General features: G+C 42.5%; 1 protein-coding gene across 1 annotated transcript in view; it reads right to left on the bottom strand.

Moving 5' to 3' along the window:
* Nucleotides 1-9,180, bottom strand: part of LOC120058712 (polyhomeotic-like protein 2) — a 31,076-nt gene extending 21,896 nt beyond the window's left edge. The window contains exons 1-2 of the mRNA XM_039007458.1: nt 9,022-9,180; nt 2,774-2,938 (exon numbers count right to left, since the gene is read on the bottom strand). Coding sequence (XP_038863386.1) covers nt 2,774-2,938; nt 9,022-9,180 — 324 coding nt within the window. The remainder of the gene's footprint in view (nt 1-2,773; nt 2,939-9,021) is intronic.
* Nucleotides 9,181-17,727: the final 8,547 nt, after the last annotated feature.

The raw sequence follows: 17,727 nt of genomic DNA, 5'->3' as shown, positions 1-17,727 counted from the left end.
ATGAAGTTGGTTGAGAGAATGCCAAGAGTGTGCAAAGCTGTCATCAAGGCAAAGAGTGGCTATTTGAAGAATCTCAAATATAAAATATATTTTGATTTGTTTAACACTTTTTTGGTTACTACATGATTCCATATGTGTTATTTCATGGTTTTGATGTCTTCACTATTATTCTACAATGTATAAAATAGCAAAAATAAAGAAAAATCCTTGAATGAGTAGGTGTTCTAAAACTTTTGACCGGTAGTATATATGATGAAAATGAGGATAATGCCCTTTTAGTGGAAGAGCTGTTTGAATAGTTTTGGTGGGATGGAGTTTTAGCCTGCCGGGTGACATAGTTAATAGACCAATAAGAAAGATAGTGTTCAGTTGAAAATTGAAAATAATAATAAAAAATAATCACAGTAAGGTACTTCATTGTTACCCAGAAATGATTTGATATTAAGACTTTAAATTTACCTTTAACTATAAACCATTCCTACTGAGATACACACTCAATTCAACATCACACTATTGAGGTCCATGTCTATGGCACTGCAATTTCTCACAGACATCTAAACAAAAGTTATTACCCTGAACCCCAGGATAGAGAGACTGAGACATAAGTCAGGACATGGACTCCATTCACCCGTAATCATGTTAGCATCCATATTAAGTTAGAAGTGTTTAGAAACATATATTCTTATTTACAATAACAGTGACTCCAAAATGACACAATACACTATTTTCTAGTCATTTCTATAGGGCACAAAATGATCTAAAACAACCAAAACAAACTGCAAATGCATCCAACAAGTTTGTAGACACAAGCTTGATGTAACCACTGTAATTTCAAAACGATTCACCCGAAATGGATGAATATATACGAATATATGATAGTCTGCCGTTTAACCTCATAGTCATTGTCTCATTTCAAATCCAAAGTGCTGAAGCACAGAGCCAAAACAACAACAAAAAATGTCACTATCCAAATCCTTTTGGACCTCACTGTATAGTAGGTATGTCGTGTGCTGTGGTTCCCTTGGCACTGGTATATGCCTTGCAGTCTTCCGGGTACACAGACATTCATCACTGTCAGAGCTTAGGAAGCCTGGGGGAATTCTCAGAGAGAGAGAGAGACAGAGAGAGGCACAGAGGGCTCTCCATCAATCCACACATTAGCCCACAGGAAGCAGCTCCCATCGCAGGTAAACATGGAGGGAAGGGAGGCGGAGTGTGGAAGTCTTTTCGGCAGTCTATCAGCTAGCTAGTCAATAGAACCCATGCCTTGTTTTGAAATGTTGATTAAAACAATAAATGCTCAAAAACGAGCATGTAACTGTAACACTATTTGTTTTTGAATGGGTTTGTTTGGTTCAATGGCCTATTGTTAAGGTAATTAATATGCATTTTTGATAATACTGTTGCTTTTGAACCAACTCGCAATGAACACATCCATCCAGAATGTGTAGCCCACGCGAGAATCATCACTTTTCAATGTCTCGTCTATCTCGTTGGAGCACTGAACGACACAATACTAAAGAGAGCAAATCAGATTATGAATGTGTAATCCATGGCTGTCTAGGAAGATTTGAAAGATGGACATAAAGAAACCAGTTGGGTTGAGATCAATACTTATCAACCTGTATGGTCCAGGTCAGGGGTTCCCAACCTTTTTTCACATTTGAAAAATGTCACTATTTTTTATTATTGTTTATTGAGATAGCCTATATTGAATACAACACCAGATTGAGTTTGTTCAGTTTGAGGGACCTATGATTTTTTTTTTTTAAGTTCATTTCCTGCACTTCTACATAGTTTAACAAGATGCATGACACATTTTAGGTAGGCTATTTAATAATGATATTAATAATGGATAAGGAAAATAGTCTAGACCCAATTTCCCCAAATGATATTCTGTTACGAAATATGTTTTATTATGATAATTTATATGAACCCTCAATTTAATTATACATATTCTCTTTTACCAAATGTGATTTAATCAATTGTTCGCGACAGAGTCACACATTGTATGAGATTACTTCCCAAGCAAAGTCCAATTTATTTGACTCCTCTACTTTAGAAGGTCGTACCTCAGCATCTGAATGTCATAGAGACAAACCAAAGATATTCCCATGTGCATCAGAGTCGGTTCTTCCTCTGACATTTTACAGCTGAAAGCACAGATTTATGCGTCATTTAGATCGGTATAAAGAATCGCAAATTGTAAAAAAGAAGAAACAGTTTCTTTCACCACTCAAATCAAGGAAGGTCCCCCCCTAGGTTGTGAACCCCTGGTCCAGGTCAAAGGTCGATGAACACACTGACACACACAGCATCCTATAGAAGAGAAATCACCAGTGTGCATGACTTTGGAGACATAGTTAATGTATGTCTGTGATACAGAGGCAGTCCTTGGGCACCAGGACAGCAGTGTGTATTACAAGGCCAACCTTAGCAGAAAACTGGGTCGAGACGGTCAAGATCTGCTTTGGTGAGATTGACCACATCTCAGTTACACAATATATCAGTCAATATGCTGTATTTCATTTCATTTAGCCAGGATAGTTCTATCAGTAAAACTTTTGAATTGTCATCTTCATCATATGGTTCATATGGCTCAGTTACCATGCTGTTTGCAACATCAGAGTTTAGGCTTTTATTGCTGCATGGGACAAATGTATTGGTGTCTATAAAAAAGTGCAATCTGGAATTTCCTTGTCCCCTGTGGCCACAAACAATCAATGCTCCAATATACACACCAACACATCACTCACACACCACTCACATGGACCTGTTGCACACCGGCTAGCCTCTGGAGCTGAGCGTTGCTCAGTTGCTGCTGCTGCTGTTGGAGGGCTGCTGTCTGAAGCATGAGGTGCTGCTGCTGGGCTGCATACATCTGCTGCAGGTACTGGGCTGCCGTGCTGGGTTGTCTGTGGAGCGCCTGCTGGACCACCTTCACAGAGAGAGGGCGAGTGAGATGAAAGGTGAGTGAGTGAGTGAGTGAGATGAAAGGTGAGTGAGTGAGTGAGTGAGTGAGTGAGTGAGTGAGAGAGTGAGAGAGTGAGAGAGTGAGAGAGTGAGAGAGTGAGATAGATAGATAGATAGATAGATAGATAGATAGATAGATAGATAGATAGATAGATAGATAGATAGATAGATAGATAGATAGATAGATAGATAGATAGATAGATAGATAGATAGATAGATAGATATAGTAATGTGAGAGAGAGAGACACACACACACGGATAGATATTAGAGATAAGGGATCACCAGCACCTGTTGGATCACCTGCACAGAGAGAGGGAGAGGTGAAAGATGGAGAGGAGAGAGAGAGGGATATACAGTAATACACCTCAGAAAGCATATTGCCCAAATTCCCCCCCTAAAGGCACCCATCCATTTCTGTGGTTCCATGGTGGCCCCAGAAAGTCTGGAGGACAGAGGGCCAGTGTCTGACAGCAGTGCTCAGTGCCCCCCTCCCCCCCCCTCCCCCGTCACCCAGACCTCATCTGTCAGAGAGGCCTGACAGCCAAGCCACATTCCCCAGCAGACCCCCTCCTAGGCCCCCCTGACCTCTAGAGGACCAGCCCTACTCCATCACTGCCTGCCTGCCTCCACACTCCTCACTGGCCGGGCCCCTGTTTACACCAGACCAAGACCATGCAACTGAAAAAACATGCAAACTTGCCATCTTCATGGTAGCACTTTATACTACGATACAGACTAGGCATTTACTAAGATTGTACACAGTAGAATGGTAATTACATTGTAATGAACTATCAATTACTTGTTTCTTTATGATTAATTAAAACAAGCATCAATGAGATACGCTGTAATCAGATGAAACTCATTACGTACCACACTTTGGAGATCTTAAAAAAAAAATACTTCAGTGAACTCAAACAAACCTTGATCAAATAGCAGGGGATTGCCCCTTTCTCTTCATAGAGTTAAATAAGATGAGACCCTCTCTTTTTCTTTAGAACCGACTTGGCATCACTTGCAATAGAAGTTCCGCCTACAGGGCTATGAGATCCTCAGACAGAATCCTCCCCAACCTGGAATTACCAGCCAAGCACCGGGCTAGCCAGACAAGAGAGAAGTTCTGCCTTTGGGAGCCAATAGCTGCTCTCCCTTAGCCTAACTGGCCCCTCCCACATATAATGGGGAGCCCTCATTAACCAGTGACATCATTGCATCTCAGTTTGACTGAGAGTCTATGTGGAGTTGCATGGCAAATGGGAGAGAGAGAGAGAGAGAGAGAGAGAGAGAGAGAGAGAGAGAGAGAGAGATATCTTAAATGATAAACAAATCACATTTGCAAAATAAGAGTTTACTTTAATTGAAAAATCCTGTTTTAATGGTTCTTCTTGGATTCTGAATGTTTGTCTCATTTTGAAAGGTAAAGAAAAGAAAGAGAGAAAAAAAAGTTATGAAGTCTTTTTACGTTGCATGTTGGAATTTACAAGGTTTGAAGTCCTCTGCTTTTGGGCTAAAGAGCAGAAACCCAGACTTCCTGAAAGAAATTGATGATGTTGATATTGTAGTACTACAGGAAACATGGTGCAGAGGTGATGTTTCCACTGGCTGTCCACTAGGTTATAGGGAGATAATCATACCATCCACTAAATTAAAAGGAATCAAACAGGGCAGAGACTCAGGGGGAATGTTAATATGGTATAAATCTGAACTAATTAATTCAATCGAATTGATAAAAACAGGAGAATTCTTTATCTGGTTAAAAATCAACAAGGAGGCTATCTTGACAGATAAAAACGTCTTCCTCTGTGCCACATACATTCCCCCCTCAGAGTCACCCTACTTCAACGAAGAGAGTTTCTCCATTCTAGAGGGGGAAATTAGTCACTTTCAGGCCCAAGGCAACGTACTGGTCTGTGGAGACCTGAATGCTAGAACAGCAGAAGAACAAGACACTATTAACAGTCATGGGGATAAACACCTACCAGGAAGCAATAACCTTTCCCTCCCCACATACCCCCACAGAAACAACTATGACAAAGTGAAAAACAAAAACGGAGTACAGCTCCTGAGGCTCTGTCGAACACTGGGTCTGTACATAGTCAATGGCAGGCTGAGAGGAGACTCTTTTGGTAGGTACACCTACAGCTCATCCCTTGGCAGCAGCACTGTAGACTACTTCCTCACCGACCTAAACCCAGAGTCTCTCAGAGCCTTCACAGTCAGCCCACTAACACCTCTCTCAGACCACAGTAAAATCACAGTGTATCTGAGAAGAGCAGAACCCAACCATGAAGCATCACGGCCCAATAAATTACATGGTACTAAACAAGCCTATAGATAGAGTGCAAACAGTACAGACATCTACCAAAAAGCAATTAGTAGCCAAAAAATACAATCTCTCCTGGACAACTTTTTAGCCTTAACATTCTCCTTCAGCAATGAAGGTGTAAATTTGGCCGTTAGGAACATAAACTTTATATTTGACAAATTAGCCTCCTTGGCTAATCTAAAGAAGCATAAGAGCAAACCAAAAATAACAGATAATGAAAAATGGTTTGATAATGATTGCAAAAATCTAAGAAAGTCATTGAGAAATATATCTAATCAAAAACACAGAGAACCAGACAACAAAAATATACGCCTTCAATATGGGGAAACACTGAAGCAATACAAACGCACCCTAAGAACAAAAAAGGAACAGCACATTAGAAATCAGCTGGTTGGAATTGAGGAATCCATAGAATCAAACCACTTCTGGGAGAATTGGAATAAATTAAACAAACCTCATCATGAGGAATTGGCTATCCAAAATGGGGATATGTGGAGAAATCACTTTGCAAACCTCTACAGCAATATAACAAAGAGCCCAGAACAAAAAGATATACAAGAAAAATTACAAATCCTTGAATTAGCAGTCAAAGACTATCAGAATCCTGTAGATACCCCAATTACAGAAGAAGAATTATTGGAAAAACTATGCAATCTCCAACCCAAAAAGGCCTGTGGTGCTGATGGTATTTTAAATGAAATGATCAAATATACAGACCACAAATTCAAATTGGCTATACTCAAACTCTTCAACATTATCCTCACTGCAGGTATTTTCCCCGATATTTGGAACCAGGGATTGATCACACCAATCTATAAAAATGGAGACAAATTTGACCCAAATAATTACAGAGGAATTTGCGTTAACAGCAACTTGGGGAAAATTCTCTGCAGTATTATAAATAGCAGACTACATCATTTCCTTGACGAACACAACGTCCTGAGCAGAAGCCAGATTGGATTTCTAAAAAATTATCGTACAACAGACCACATTTACACCCTCCACACTCTAATTGATAAACAAGTTAACCAAAACAAAGGCAAAATCTACTCGTGTTTTGTAGATTTCAAGAAAGCATTTGATTCAATTTGGCACGAAGGTCTTTTTTATAAACTAATAGAAAGTGGTATTGGAGGGAAAACATATGATTTTATTAAATCAATGTACACTAAAAACAAATGTGCGGTTAAAATTGGCAACAAGCAAACAGACTTCTTCTCTCAGGGGCGGGGAGTGAAACAGGGCTGCCCAATAAGTCCAACATTATTTAACATCTACATTAATGAATTGGCAAAAACATTAGAAGAATCGGCAGCACCTGGTATCACCCTACACAACACTGAAATCAAGTGTCTGCTGTACGCAGATGACCTGGTGCTGCTGTCTCCCACTAAAGAGGGGTTACAGCAGCACCTAGATCGTCTTCACAGGTTCTGTCAGACCTGGGCTCTGACCGTTAACCTAAAAAAAACAAATATAATGATATTCCAAAAAAGGTCGGGAAATAAGGATGACAAATATAAATTCTATTTGGACACAGTTCTATTAGAACACACCAAAAACTACACATATCTAGGACTAAATATCAGCAACACAGGTAGCTTTCACATGGCTGTGAATGAGCTGAGAGACAAAGCAAGAAGAGCATTCTATGCCATTAAAAGGAACATCAAAATTGAAATTCCAATTAGAATCTGGCTCAAAATTTTTCAATCAGTTATAGAACCAATTGCTCTATATGGCAGTGAAGTATGGGGTCCACTCTCTAATAATGAATTTACTAAATGGGACAAACATCCAACTGAAATATTGCATGCAGAGTTTTGCAAGACTGTATTGCAAGTACAAAGAAAAACTCCAAATAACGCATGTAGGGCAGAATTGGGCCAATACCCCCTCCTCATTCGAATAGAAAAAAGAGCCATCAAATTTTACAACCATCTAAAAACAAGTGACCCTAAAACATTCCATCACACAGCTCTACAATGTCAAGAGATGAAACCAGAGAAGAGTCCCCTCAGCCAGCTGGTTCTGAGGCTCAGTTCACCAACCCAAACCAACCCCATAGAGCCTCGGGACAGCCCTCAGAAAATCTGGCCCAACCAAATCATCACAAAACAAAAAGAAAAATATATAACCTATTGGAAAGACACCACAAAAAATCAAAGTAAACTTCAATGCTATTTGGCTCTAAACAGACAGTACATGGTGGCAGACTATCTGACTACTGTGACTGATAGAAAACTGAGGAAAACATTGACTAGGTACAGACTCAGTGAGCACCGTCTGGCTATAGAGACCGGTCGTCACAGACAAACCTGGCTGCCCAGAGAGGACAGGCTGTGCTCACTCTGCTCCAGGGGAGAGGTAGAGACAGAGGTGCATTTCCTACTACACTGTGACAAATACTCAGACCTAAGAGCATATTTCTTTCCCAAAATTATAACTCAATACAAAGAATTTGAAACTATAAAAGATGAAGAAAAAATCAAATATTTATTGGGTGAAAAGCCAAAATGTGCAGTTTTGGCAGCCAAATATGTGTCCTCCTGCCACAACCTGAGGGACAGCCAGTGAAAAATGCAAAGTAATGTTGATAATATTTCCCATTTAGCTTAGTTTTGTTTTGTCTTTCATACCAGGTCATATGTCTTCTCAAGTCATATTGACACTGGTCTACTACTGTTGCTTTAATTTATTGTTGTTCTGATTAATATTGTTGTTGTAGTTGTTGTTAATGGTAATCCCATGTCCACTACTACTGTTATTATTGCTGTTGGTCCCACCATTTATTTATATATAAATATATATATATTTTGTATATATATACATATATATTTGATTTTTATTTTTCGATATGTATACTTTGACAATGTAAGTAATAATGAACTTGCCATGTCAATAAAGTCAATTGAATTGAATTGAATTGAGAGAGAGTGAGAGAGAGAGAGAGAGAGAGAGGGAGGGAGGGAGGGAGGTTGACCAATGACCTGTGACCTAGATTCTCAGTGCTCAATATGATAGTCAGGATCACAGAGTCTTCATTCAGGTAGGCCCTTTTGCCTCTAACTGGTGGGACTGCTGTGGGTGGTATTTGAAGCATCATTAATGCTGATACCTTTATGCACTTTCAAATCAAATCAAATGTTATTGGTCACATACACATATTATATATACTTTGAATCACCACTTAAATTGACGTGTCCGATGAGCAGTGACAAGTATCTGTTTCTGGAGGAAAAACACATAACATATTCTGGTATGAAAATAATTAAATGTAAGTATCATCAGTGAGACAATCTCTGAACACTCATCCTGGACTCACAACCGATAGCTTCAGTCTTAAACTGGCCACTAGATGGCGGTAAAGACCTGGCAAATGGTGCTTGTTCTGCACTACTGAGCAGGGTTGGAGATCAAATCCATTTCAAATCCATTTCATAACACCTTACAAACTCCAACTCCTATTACAACAGTATTGCTTTCTGAAGACATATGCTGCTTTACGTGTGTGAAAAGTCACTTTATTGCACTATATTGCTGTTGTTGTGATGCAGCAAAACATCCAAATTCATAAGTGGATTATGTTGCAATGGTGAAAACAACAGCATTAGCAACACCAACAGCAACAGCAACAGCAACAACCCAAGGGTTCAACTAACTCCATGCCACCACACTGAACACACTTTTGAGATACTGTATACAAACATTGCTACTACTGTACCTGAGCAGTCTGTCTACCTGGGATCCCAGCGTAGACAGAGATGTGGGGCAGGGTTGGCCTCCCAGTGCTGCTAGTAGTTACCAGGCTGGTGGTGACACTGGGAGTCGTACTGATGCTGCTGGCACTGGCGGCTGCCGGGCCCTGGGCCTCATTCTGCATGTCGCCCTCCGCCTCCACTTCCCACAATCCACAGTGACTGCTTAGTCGGATACTCCTCTAACTGATAGAGAGAGAGCGAGAGAAAGAGTGTGAGAGAGAGAGAGAGAGGTGGGGGAGTGGAGAGATGTATCTTTAATTTAAAAATAAGTTGCAAGGCTGGTGTAATATTGCACTCAGAGCTAGTGGACATGTGTCTCACAAAACACATAAAACACAGGCAGAGTGTTGATAACATGGTCACTCTCTCCCCCCTCAGCCATGACTCCTTAGCCCCAATCTGGCAGGCCACTCTGAGAGGTGATAGGGAAACGACTAGAGTTACAGACAAATTTGCTCGTTATTGAGTCACTTGGAGAAGCCCAATCAAAATGAATCACAGGCCTTAAACCACATTGCTCTCTGGAACAATGCAAATAAATGCCACATTTTGCAGTTATCTAGTGGGCCATTTTTGAATTTTGTTGCTTAGTTAGCCAAAAATGACATCCCTCCCAACTAGTCTAGTTTATACTGGTAGCCCAATTCTAATATATTTCACTAATTAGTCTTTTGACCAATCACATAAAATCTTTTCACATCACATCTTATTCAGAGCTTATCTGATTGGTCAAAATACCAATGAATGAAAAAAAGATCAGAATTGGTCTGCCTGTGTAAACGCAGCCTTGTATGTTAAGTCTGGCTCAATAGTTCTAAGAGAATCACAACCCAACATTTATAAATAGCTCTCCATTTTGCGACTCCTCCCTGGCAAGTGGAAGTGAATGGGGAATGCTGTAACACCTGCCGGAAATGACCCCAGGGCAACTCTTCTCCAAAGCCTTGTCTTTCCTTCTACAGGTTTACAGCTGTCTGTCTGTCCCATCTTTGTCAGCTCAACTCTCCTCTTTGATCTGGTAACATCAAGTAATATAAGCTAAATCAGCAGACCTGGAAATCCTCCCACCCAGAAAAATCATGTTTGCAACAAGGTACTAAAGTAAAACTGCAAAAAATGTGGCCTGAATACAAAGCATTATGTTTGCGGTAAATCCAACACAACACATCACTGAGTACCACTCTTCATATTTTCAAGCATGGCGGTGACTGCATCATGTTATGGGTATGCTTGTCTTCAGCAAGGACTAGGGGGATAAAAATAAACGGAATAGAGCTAAGCACAGGCAAAATCCTAGAGGAAAACCTGATTCAGTCTGCTTTCCAACAGACACTGGGAGAGAAATTCACCTAAAACACAAGGCCAAATACACACTGGAGTTGCTTACCAAGAGTACATGGAATGTTCCTGAGTGGCATAGTTACAGTTTTGACTTAAATCGGTTTGAAAATGTAGATCAAGACTTGAAATTGGCTGTCCAGCAATGATCAACAACCAACTTGACAGATCTTGAAGAATTTTGCAAATATTGTAAAATCCAGGTGTGGAAAGCTCTTCGAGACTTACCCAGAAAGACTCATAGCTGTAATAGCTGCCAAAGGTGATTCTAACATGTATTGACTCAGGGGTGTGAATACTTATGTAAATTAGATATTTCATTATTTCATTTTTAATAAAAACATGTTATCACTTTGTCATTATGGGGTATTATGTGTACGTAGATGGGTGAGAGAAAAAATCAGTTAATCCATTTTGAATTCAGGCTGTAACACAACAAAATGTGGAATGAGTCAAGGGGTATGAATACTTTCTGAAGGCACTGTATATCCCCTGTCTGATTCCCAGTTCATCCACTAGAGAGCAGTTGGAGATAACACGAGGTCTCTTGGCCACTTGAAAACAGTTGAGTCTGGTTTAGGTAGTGAGTCACTGTTCCAAAATGGCTGAACGGATTTTAAAGCCTGACATCTTAAAATAACTATTGGGAATCAGGCCTTTCAAGTTATCGAGTAAAAAAATATACAAAAATAAGACACAGACAGGTGAGGAAACTTCAAATGTATTTTCCACCTTTGTATTGCAAACGATGAGCTAGATCATGGCGCATGTGGAGGATGCATACAAGGTAATGTGGATGGAGAAGGAAATGCATTGCTTTACAATGACCATCAGGGTGTACCCTCTCCGTGCATAGTAAATGTTTGCCCTTTTGGTGACATAACTTATATTGCATACTCTATGAATATGACCATAGCACATGATTTATGGCCTTTATGGGGTGGGTTATGACATTTCCAGCAGTAAGATTTGAGTTCAATGTTCAAAAAGACAAGGGTTGTAGCTTTCAAATAATATGTCACTTTCTATTTTCTGACAACAATTAGTTTTGGTGGGTAACCCAAAGATCACTGTTAGATCTTCTAGACCAGTGATTCTCAACTTGGGGGTCGTGACCCGGGAGGATTGTAAGGGGTCGCAGGACTCACTCACTGACCAATACAATAAAGTTCTCGCCCCACACACACACATTGATCCAATGAAATTACAGATTTCATTGTTTTGTTTTGTTTTGTTTAAAATATGACGCGTCCAATCATAAAATACAGATCTTCTTCTGACAGCTAGCTTGATTGACAGCTAACTATGGAGATGCGTTCTGCAGGCATTGCACATGTGGATAGTTAGCTGTCATTTAACTCATGTAGGCTAGCTGTCAGAGTAAAACCATGGACACGTTTTTTCTTCATCTACTGCTGCTTCCAATGCCAACAACAAGGCAGACAACCCGGGAATACCACCCCGACTTCATCAAATATGATTTTACATATACAGAATACAGTCAGGGTGAGTGTAGACCGCAGTGTGTCCTATGCAATATGCCGTTAGCTAATGAGAGCATGAAACCCTCCAAAATTAAAAGTAATCTGGGCACCAAGCATCTAAGCCACAAAAATAAGACAGCTGACTTTTTTTAAAGGAAATGTCAATATCTGGAGGCCTCACAAGATTCATTGAACAACGTATGCACGGTACAAGAAAAGGCACTTCACGCATCATACCTTGTGGCCCAAAGCAAGTGCAAAAAAGCCCACACCAGCACAGAGGATCTCATACTCTCTGCTGCGATTGATATGTGCACTGAAATCTTGGGAGATTCCAGGACATGTCTGAGGACATAACGCGCCAGTGCAAATGGCCATTAAGCACTGCAGCTTGATGAATCCACAGATGTGGCTAACCGTGCAATTCTAATGGTCTATGTCAGACACGTCTGGGATCATAACTTTGAGGAGCAGTTCCTTTTTAGTGCTGATTTGCCCACCACCACCACCACTGCAGAAGCTGTCTTTAACAAAATGGATATGTATCTGGGCTCCGTGGGACTTGCTTGGGATGGGTGCGTTGGTGTGACCACTGATGGGGCAGCTGCTCTGACGGGTAAGCACTCCGGAGTAGTAAAGCGGATCCTGGAGAGAGCACCGAGTGCGACGTGGAACAGGGAGGCATTGGCAGCGAAGGGCATGGTGCCTGAGCTCCTCACCACTCTCCAGGATGTGATCAAGTGTGTCAACTATATCAAAAAGAGTTCCAGAAAAAGCAGGTGTTTCCAGGCCTTCTGCAGGGATATGGGGAGCGAGCACCAGCAAGTGGTTTATCATGCAGAGGTCCGCTGGCTTTCCAGGGGTAAAGTGTTGGGTCGCTTTTATGAGCTTCGAGCGGAGATTGCCAAGTTTCTTTCAGAAAACAAGTAATCTCTGGCCGAACATTTCGATTGTGAGGAATGGCTCGCACAAGTTGCCTTCCTGGTGGATATTTTTGATCATCTGAATTCGCTCAATGTGTCAATGCAAGGGAGGGGGCACAATCGATTTGAACAGAGTGACAAAGTGGATGCCTTCATGATTAAGCATACTGTTTGGGCAAATCATGTTTCTAATGGGAGGATTGACATGTTTCCCAATGCTGATTTCGAGATTCAGCATCTGATCAACAAAGCACACAGCAACACACACAAAAAAAACCTTAAACGGCATCTTGTCAAGCTGCAGGGAAAGTTTTGCGACTACTTCCCGGAGGAGAACAGGAGACAAGATGACTGGTTACGGGACCCCTTTCGAGTGGAGATGGGAAGCGTCACATTGCCAAGCAATGAAGAGGATCTGCTGGTGGAGCTGTCATTTGATTGCAGACCGAGCATGCGCTTCCCGAAAATGACACAGATCTGCTGCAGCGTAGTGGGAGAGTATCCTGCTCTCGTTTGTCATGAATCATGCTACCGTTCAGCATTACCTATCTGTGTGAAAGTGGCATCTCTGCTATGGCCGTTCTGAAAACCAAAAGCGGAAACAAACTAGCCAGCATGAGCTCCGAGTGGCCCTGTCAACCAGACTTCAATAAACGTATCAAACTATTGTTCAAAGCTGTTGTGCAGCAACTCACTGCCTTCCTGAAGACAAACAATGTATATGAAACGCTTCAGTCTGGTTTTAGACCCCATCATAGCACTGAGACTGCACTTGTGAAGGTGGTAAATTACCTTTTAATGGCGTCAGACTGAGGCTCTGCATCTGTCCTCGTGCTCCTAGACCTTAGTGCTGCTTTTGATACCCTCGATCACAACATTCTTTTGGAGAGATTGGAAACTCAAATTGGTCTACACGGACAAGTTCTGGCCTGGTTTAGATCTTATCTGTCGGAAAGATATGTTTGTCTCTGTGGATGGTTTGTCCTCTGACAAATCAACTGTAAATTTCGATGTTCCTCAAGGCTCCGTTTTAGGACCACTATTGTTTTCACTATATATTTTATCTCTTGGTGATGTCATTCGGAAACATAATGTTAACTTTCACTGCTATGTGGATGACACACAGCTGTACATTTCGATGAAACATGGTGAAGCCCCAAAATTGCCCTCCCTGGAAGCCTGTGTTTCAGACATAAGGAAGTGGATGGCTGCAAATGTTCTACTTTTAAACTCGGCCAAAACAGAGATGCTTGTTCTAGGTCCCAAGAAACAAAGAGAACTTCTGTTGAATCTGACAATTAATCTTGATGGTTGTACAGTCGTCTCTAATAAAACTGTGAAGGACCTCGGTGTTACTCTGGACCGTAATCTCTCTTTTGACGAACATATCCAGACTGTTTCAAGGACAGCTTTTTTCCATCTACGTAACATTGCAAAAATCTGAAACTTTCTGTCCAAAAATGATGCAGAAAAATGAATCCATGCTTTTGTCACTTCTAGGTTAGACTACTGCTCTACCAATGCTCTACTTTCCGGCTACCCGGATAAAGCACTAAATAAACTTCAGTTAGAGCTAAACACAGCTGCTAGAATCTTGACTAGAACCAAAAAATGTTATCATATTACTCCAGTGCTAGCCTATCTACACTGGCTTCCTGTTAAGGCAAGGGTTGATTTCAAGGTTTTACTGCTAATCTACAAAGCATTACATGTGCTTGCTCCAACCTATCTTTCCGATTTGGTCCTGCCATACATACCTACACGTACGCTACGGTCACAAGACGCAGGCCTCCTTACTGTCCCTAGAATTTCTAAGCAAACAGCTGGAGGCAGGGCTTTCTCCTATAGAGCTCCATTTTTATGGAATGGTCTGCCTACCCATGTGAGAGACGCAGACTCGGTCTCAACCTTTAAGTCTTTACTGAAGACTCATCTCTTCAGTAGGTCCTATGATTGAGTGTAGTCTGGCCCAGGAGTGTGAAGGTGAACGGAAAGGCACTGGAGCAACGAACCGCCCTTGCTGTCTCTGCTTGGCCGGTTCCCCTCTCTCCACTGGGATTCTCTGCCTCTAACCCTATTACAGGGGCTGTCACTGGCTTACTGGTGCTCTTCCATGCCATCCCTAGGAGGGGTGCGTCACTTGAGTGGGTTGAGTGATCTTCAATGACGTGATCTTCCTCTCCAGGGTTGTCTCAGGATGGTAAGTTGGTGGTTGAACATATCCCTCTAGTGGTGTGGGGGCTGTGCTTTGGCAAAGTGGGTGGGGTTATATCCTGCCTGTTTGGCCCTGTCCGGGGGTATCGTCGGAAGGGGCCACAGTGTCTCCCGACCCCTCCTGTCTCAGCCTCCAGTATTTATGCTGCAGTAGTTTATGTGTCGGGGAGCTAGGGTCAGTCTGTTATAACTGGAGTATTTCTCCTGTCTTATCTGGTGTCCTGTGTGAATTTAAGTATGCTCTCTCTAATTCTCTCTCTCTTTCTCTCTTTTTCTCTCTTTCTTTCTCTCTTTCTTTCTTTCTTTCTCTCTCTCGGAGGACCTGAGCCCTAGGACCATGCCTCAGGACTACCTGGCATGATGACTCCTTGCTGTCCCCAGTCCACCTGGCCGTGCTGCTGCTCCAGTTTCAACTGTTCTGCATGCGGCTATGGAACCCTGACCTGATCACCGGATGTGATACCTGTCCCAGACCTGCTGTTTTCAACTCTCTAGAAACAGCAGGAGCGGTAGAGATGCTCTGAATGATCGGCTATGAAAAGCCAACTGACATTTACTCCTGAGGTGCTGACCTGTTGCACCCTCGACAACCACTGTGATTATTATTAATTGACCCTGCTGGTCATCTATGAACATTTGAACATCTTGGCCATGTTCTGTTATAATCTCCACCCGGCACAGCCAGAAGAGGACTGGCCACCCCTCATAGCCTGGTTCCTCTCTAGGTTTCTTCCTAGGTTCTGGCCTTTCTAGGGAGTTTTTCCTAGCCACCGTGCTTCTACTTGCTGTTTGGGGTTTTAAGCTGGGTTTCTGTACAGCACTTTGTGACATCAGCCGATGTAAGAAAGGCTTTATAAATACATTTGATTGATTGATTGATTGATTCACTATGTTAATTGTTATTGTTAATTAAATCTGACATTTATATTACATTTTATTGAACTGGTTAAAAACGTATACCTTTAAAAAACTGTTCAAGGTTGTGAAACTATTGACATGGTAATTGATGATTAAGAATTCCTAATGATTGTTGTTTTTTCCATTTTAAACACTGGTATGTGTTACTGTTCATTAACATTATTGGACTGGTTTTGATGTCATGTTCTGAGTCTAATAATTCATTACACCCCACTCCTGTACTGCTCCCATTATGGAAACACACTTCAAAGAACACCATCCTCCTCCTCCTCTCTCACTGGAGCTTCCAGGGGGGAGTTTGGCAGGGAGGGGGCTGGCAGAGGGTTCATTGAAGCTAGAGGGTGAAGGGAGTTAGGGAGTAAGTCTCATAAAGTTCCAGTTCAATTCTGAACTTCTGGTGGAAGAACAGCTACACCAACATCTCTACACCAACTGCAGTTTCTACACCATACGGCTGACAAACGGGAGTGTGACAAAGACATCCACCTGTCATGGCGTGTCACAGTGTCACGTTCCTGACCTATTGTTCCTTTTTCTTTTTTTATTTAGTTGGTCAGGGCGTGAGTTGGGGTGGGTTGTCTTTGTGTGTTTTTGTATTGTCTAGGGTGTTGTATGGTTTAGGGGGTTAAGTAGAGTAGATGGGTTAGTGTTCAGTGTAGGTGTCTAGGAAAGTCTATGGTTGCCTGAATTGGTTCTCAATCAGAGACAGCTGGTTATTGTTGTCTCTGATTGGGAGCCATATTTAAGGCAGCCATAGGCTTTAGCTGTTTGTGGGTAATTGTCTATGTTGAACGTTTGTTGCTTGTCTGTGCACTTACGTTATTTAGCTTCACGGTTGTTTTGTGTTTTCTTTCTCTTCTCAATAAAAGAAGATGTATTTTGCACACGCTGCGCCTTGGTCCAATCTCTCTCAAGAAGACGATCGTGACAGAATTACCCACCAATCTAGGACCAAGCGGCGTGTCAAGCGGCAACAGGACCCACCTACACAGGATTCATGGACATGGGAGGAGATACTGGATGGTAAGGGACCTTGGGCACAACCGGGAGAATATCGCCTCCCTCGTGAAGAGCTGGAGGCAGCTAAAGCCGAGAGGAGGCGATATGAGGAGGCAGCACGGAAGCAAGGCTGGAAGCCCGTGAGTACAACCCAAAAATTTCTTGGGGGGGGCCTTAAAGGGAGTGTGGCGAAGTCAGGTAGGAGACCTGTGCCTACTCCCTGTACTTACCGTGGAGAGCGAGAGTACGGGCAGACACCGTGTTACGCAGTAGAGCGCATGGTGTCTCCTGTACGCGTGCATAGCCCGGTTCGGTACATTCCAGCTCCACTTATCGGCCGGGCTAGATTGAGCGTTGAGCCGGATGTCATGAAGCCGGCCCAATGCATCTGGCCACCAGTGCGTCTCCTCGGGCCGGCTTACATGGCACCAGCCTTACGCATGGTGTCCCCGGTTCGCCTACATAGCCCGGTGCGGGTTATTCCACCTCCCCGCACTGGTCGGGCGACGGGGAGCATACAACCAGGTAAGGTTGGACAGGCTCAGTGCTCAAGGGAGCCAGTACGCCTGCACGGTCCGGTATTTCCGGCGCCACCTCCCCGCTCCAGCCCAGTACCACCAGTGCCTACACCACGCACCAGGCTTCCTGTGCGTCTTCAGAGCCCTGTGCCTCCTCCACTCACTAGCTCTATGGTGCGTGTCTCCAGCCCTTTACCACCAGTGCCTACACCACGCACCAAGCCTCCTGTGTGTCCCCAGAGTCCTGTGCGTCCTGTTGCTGCTCCCCGCACTAG

This window comes from Salvelinus namaycush, chromosome 14, assembly GCF_016432855.1.
Source record: "Salvelinus namaycush isolate Seneca chromosome 14, SaNama_1.0, whole genome shotgun sequence".
Taxonomy (NCBI): domain Eukaryota; kingdom Metazoa; phylum Chordata; class Actinopteri; order Salmoniformes; family Salmonidae; genus Salvelinus; species Salvelinus namaycush.
This window is presented reverse-complemented; position numbering and strand designations above follow the sequence as displayed.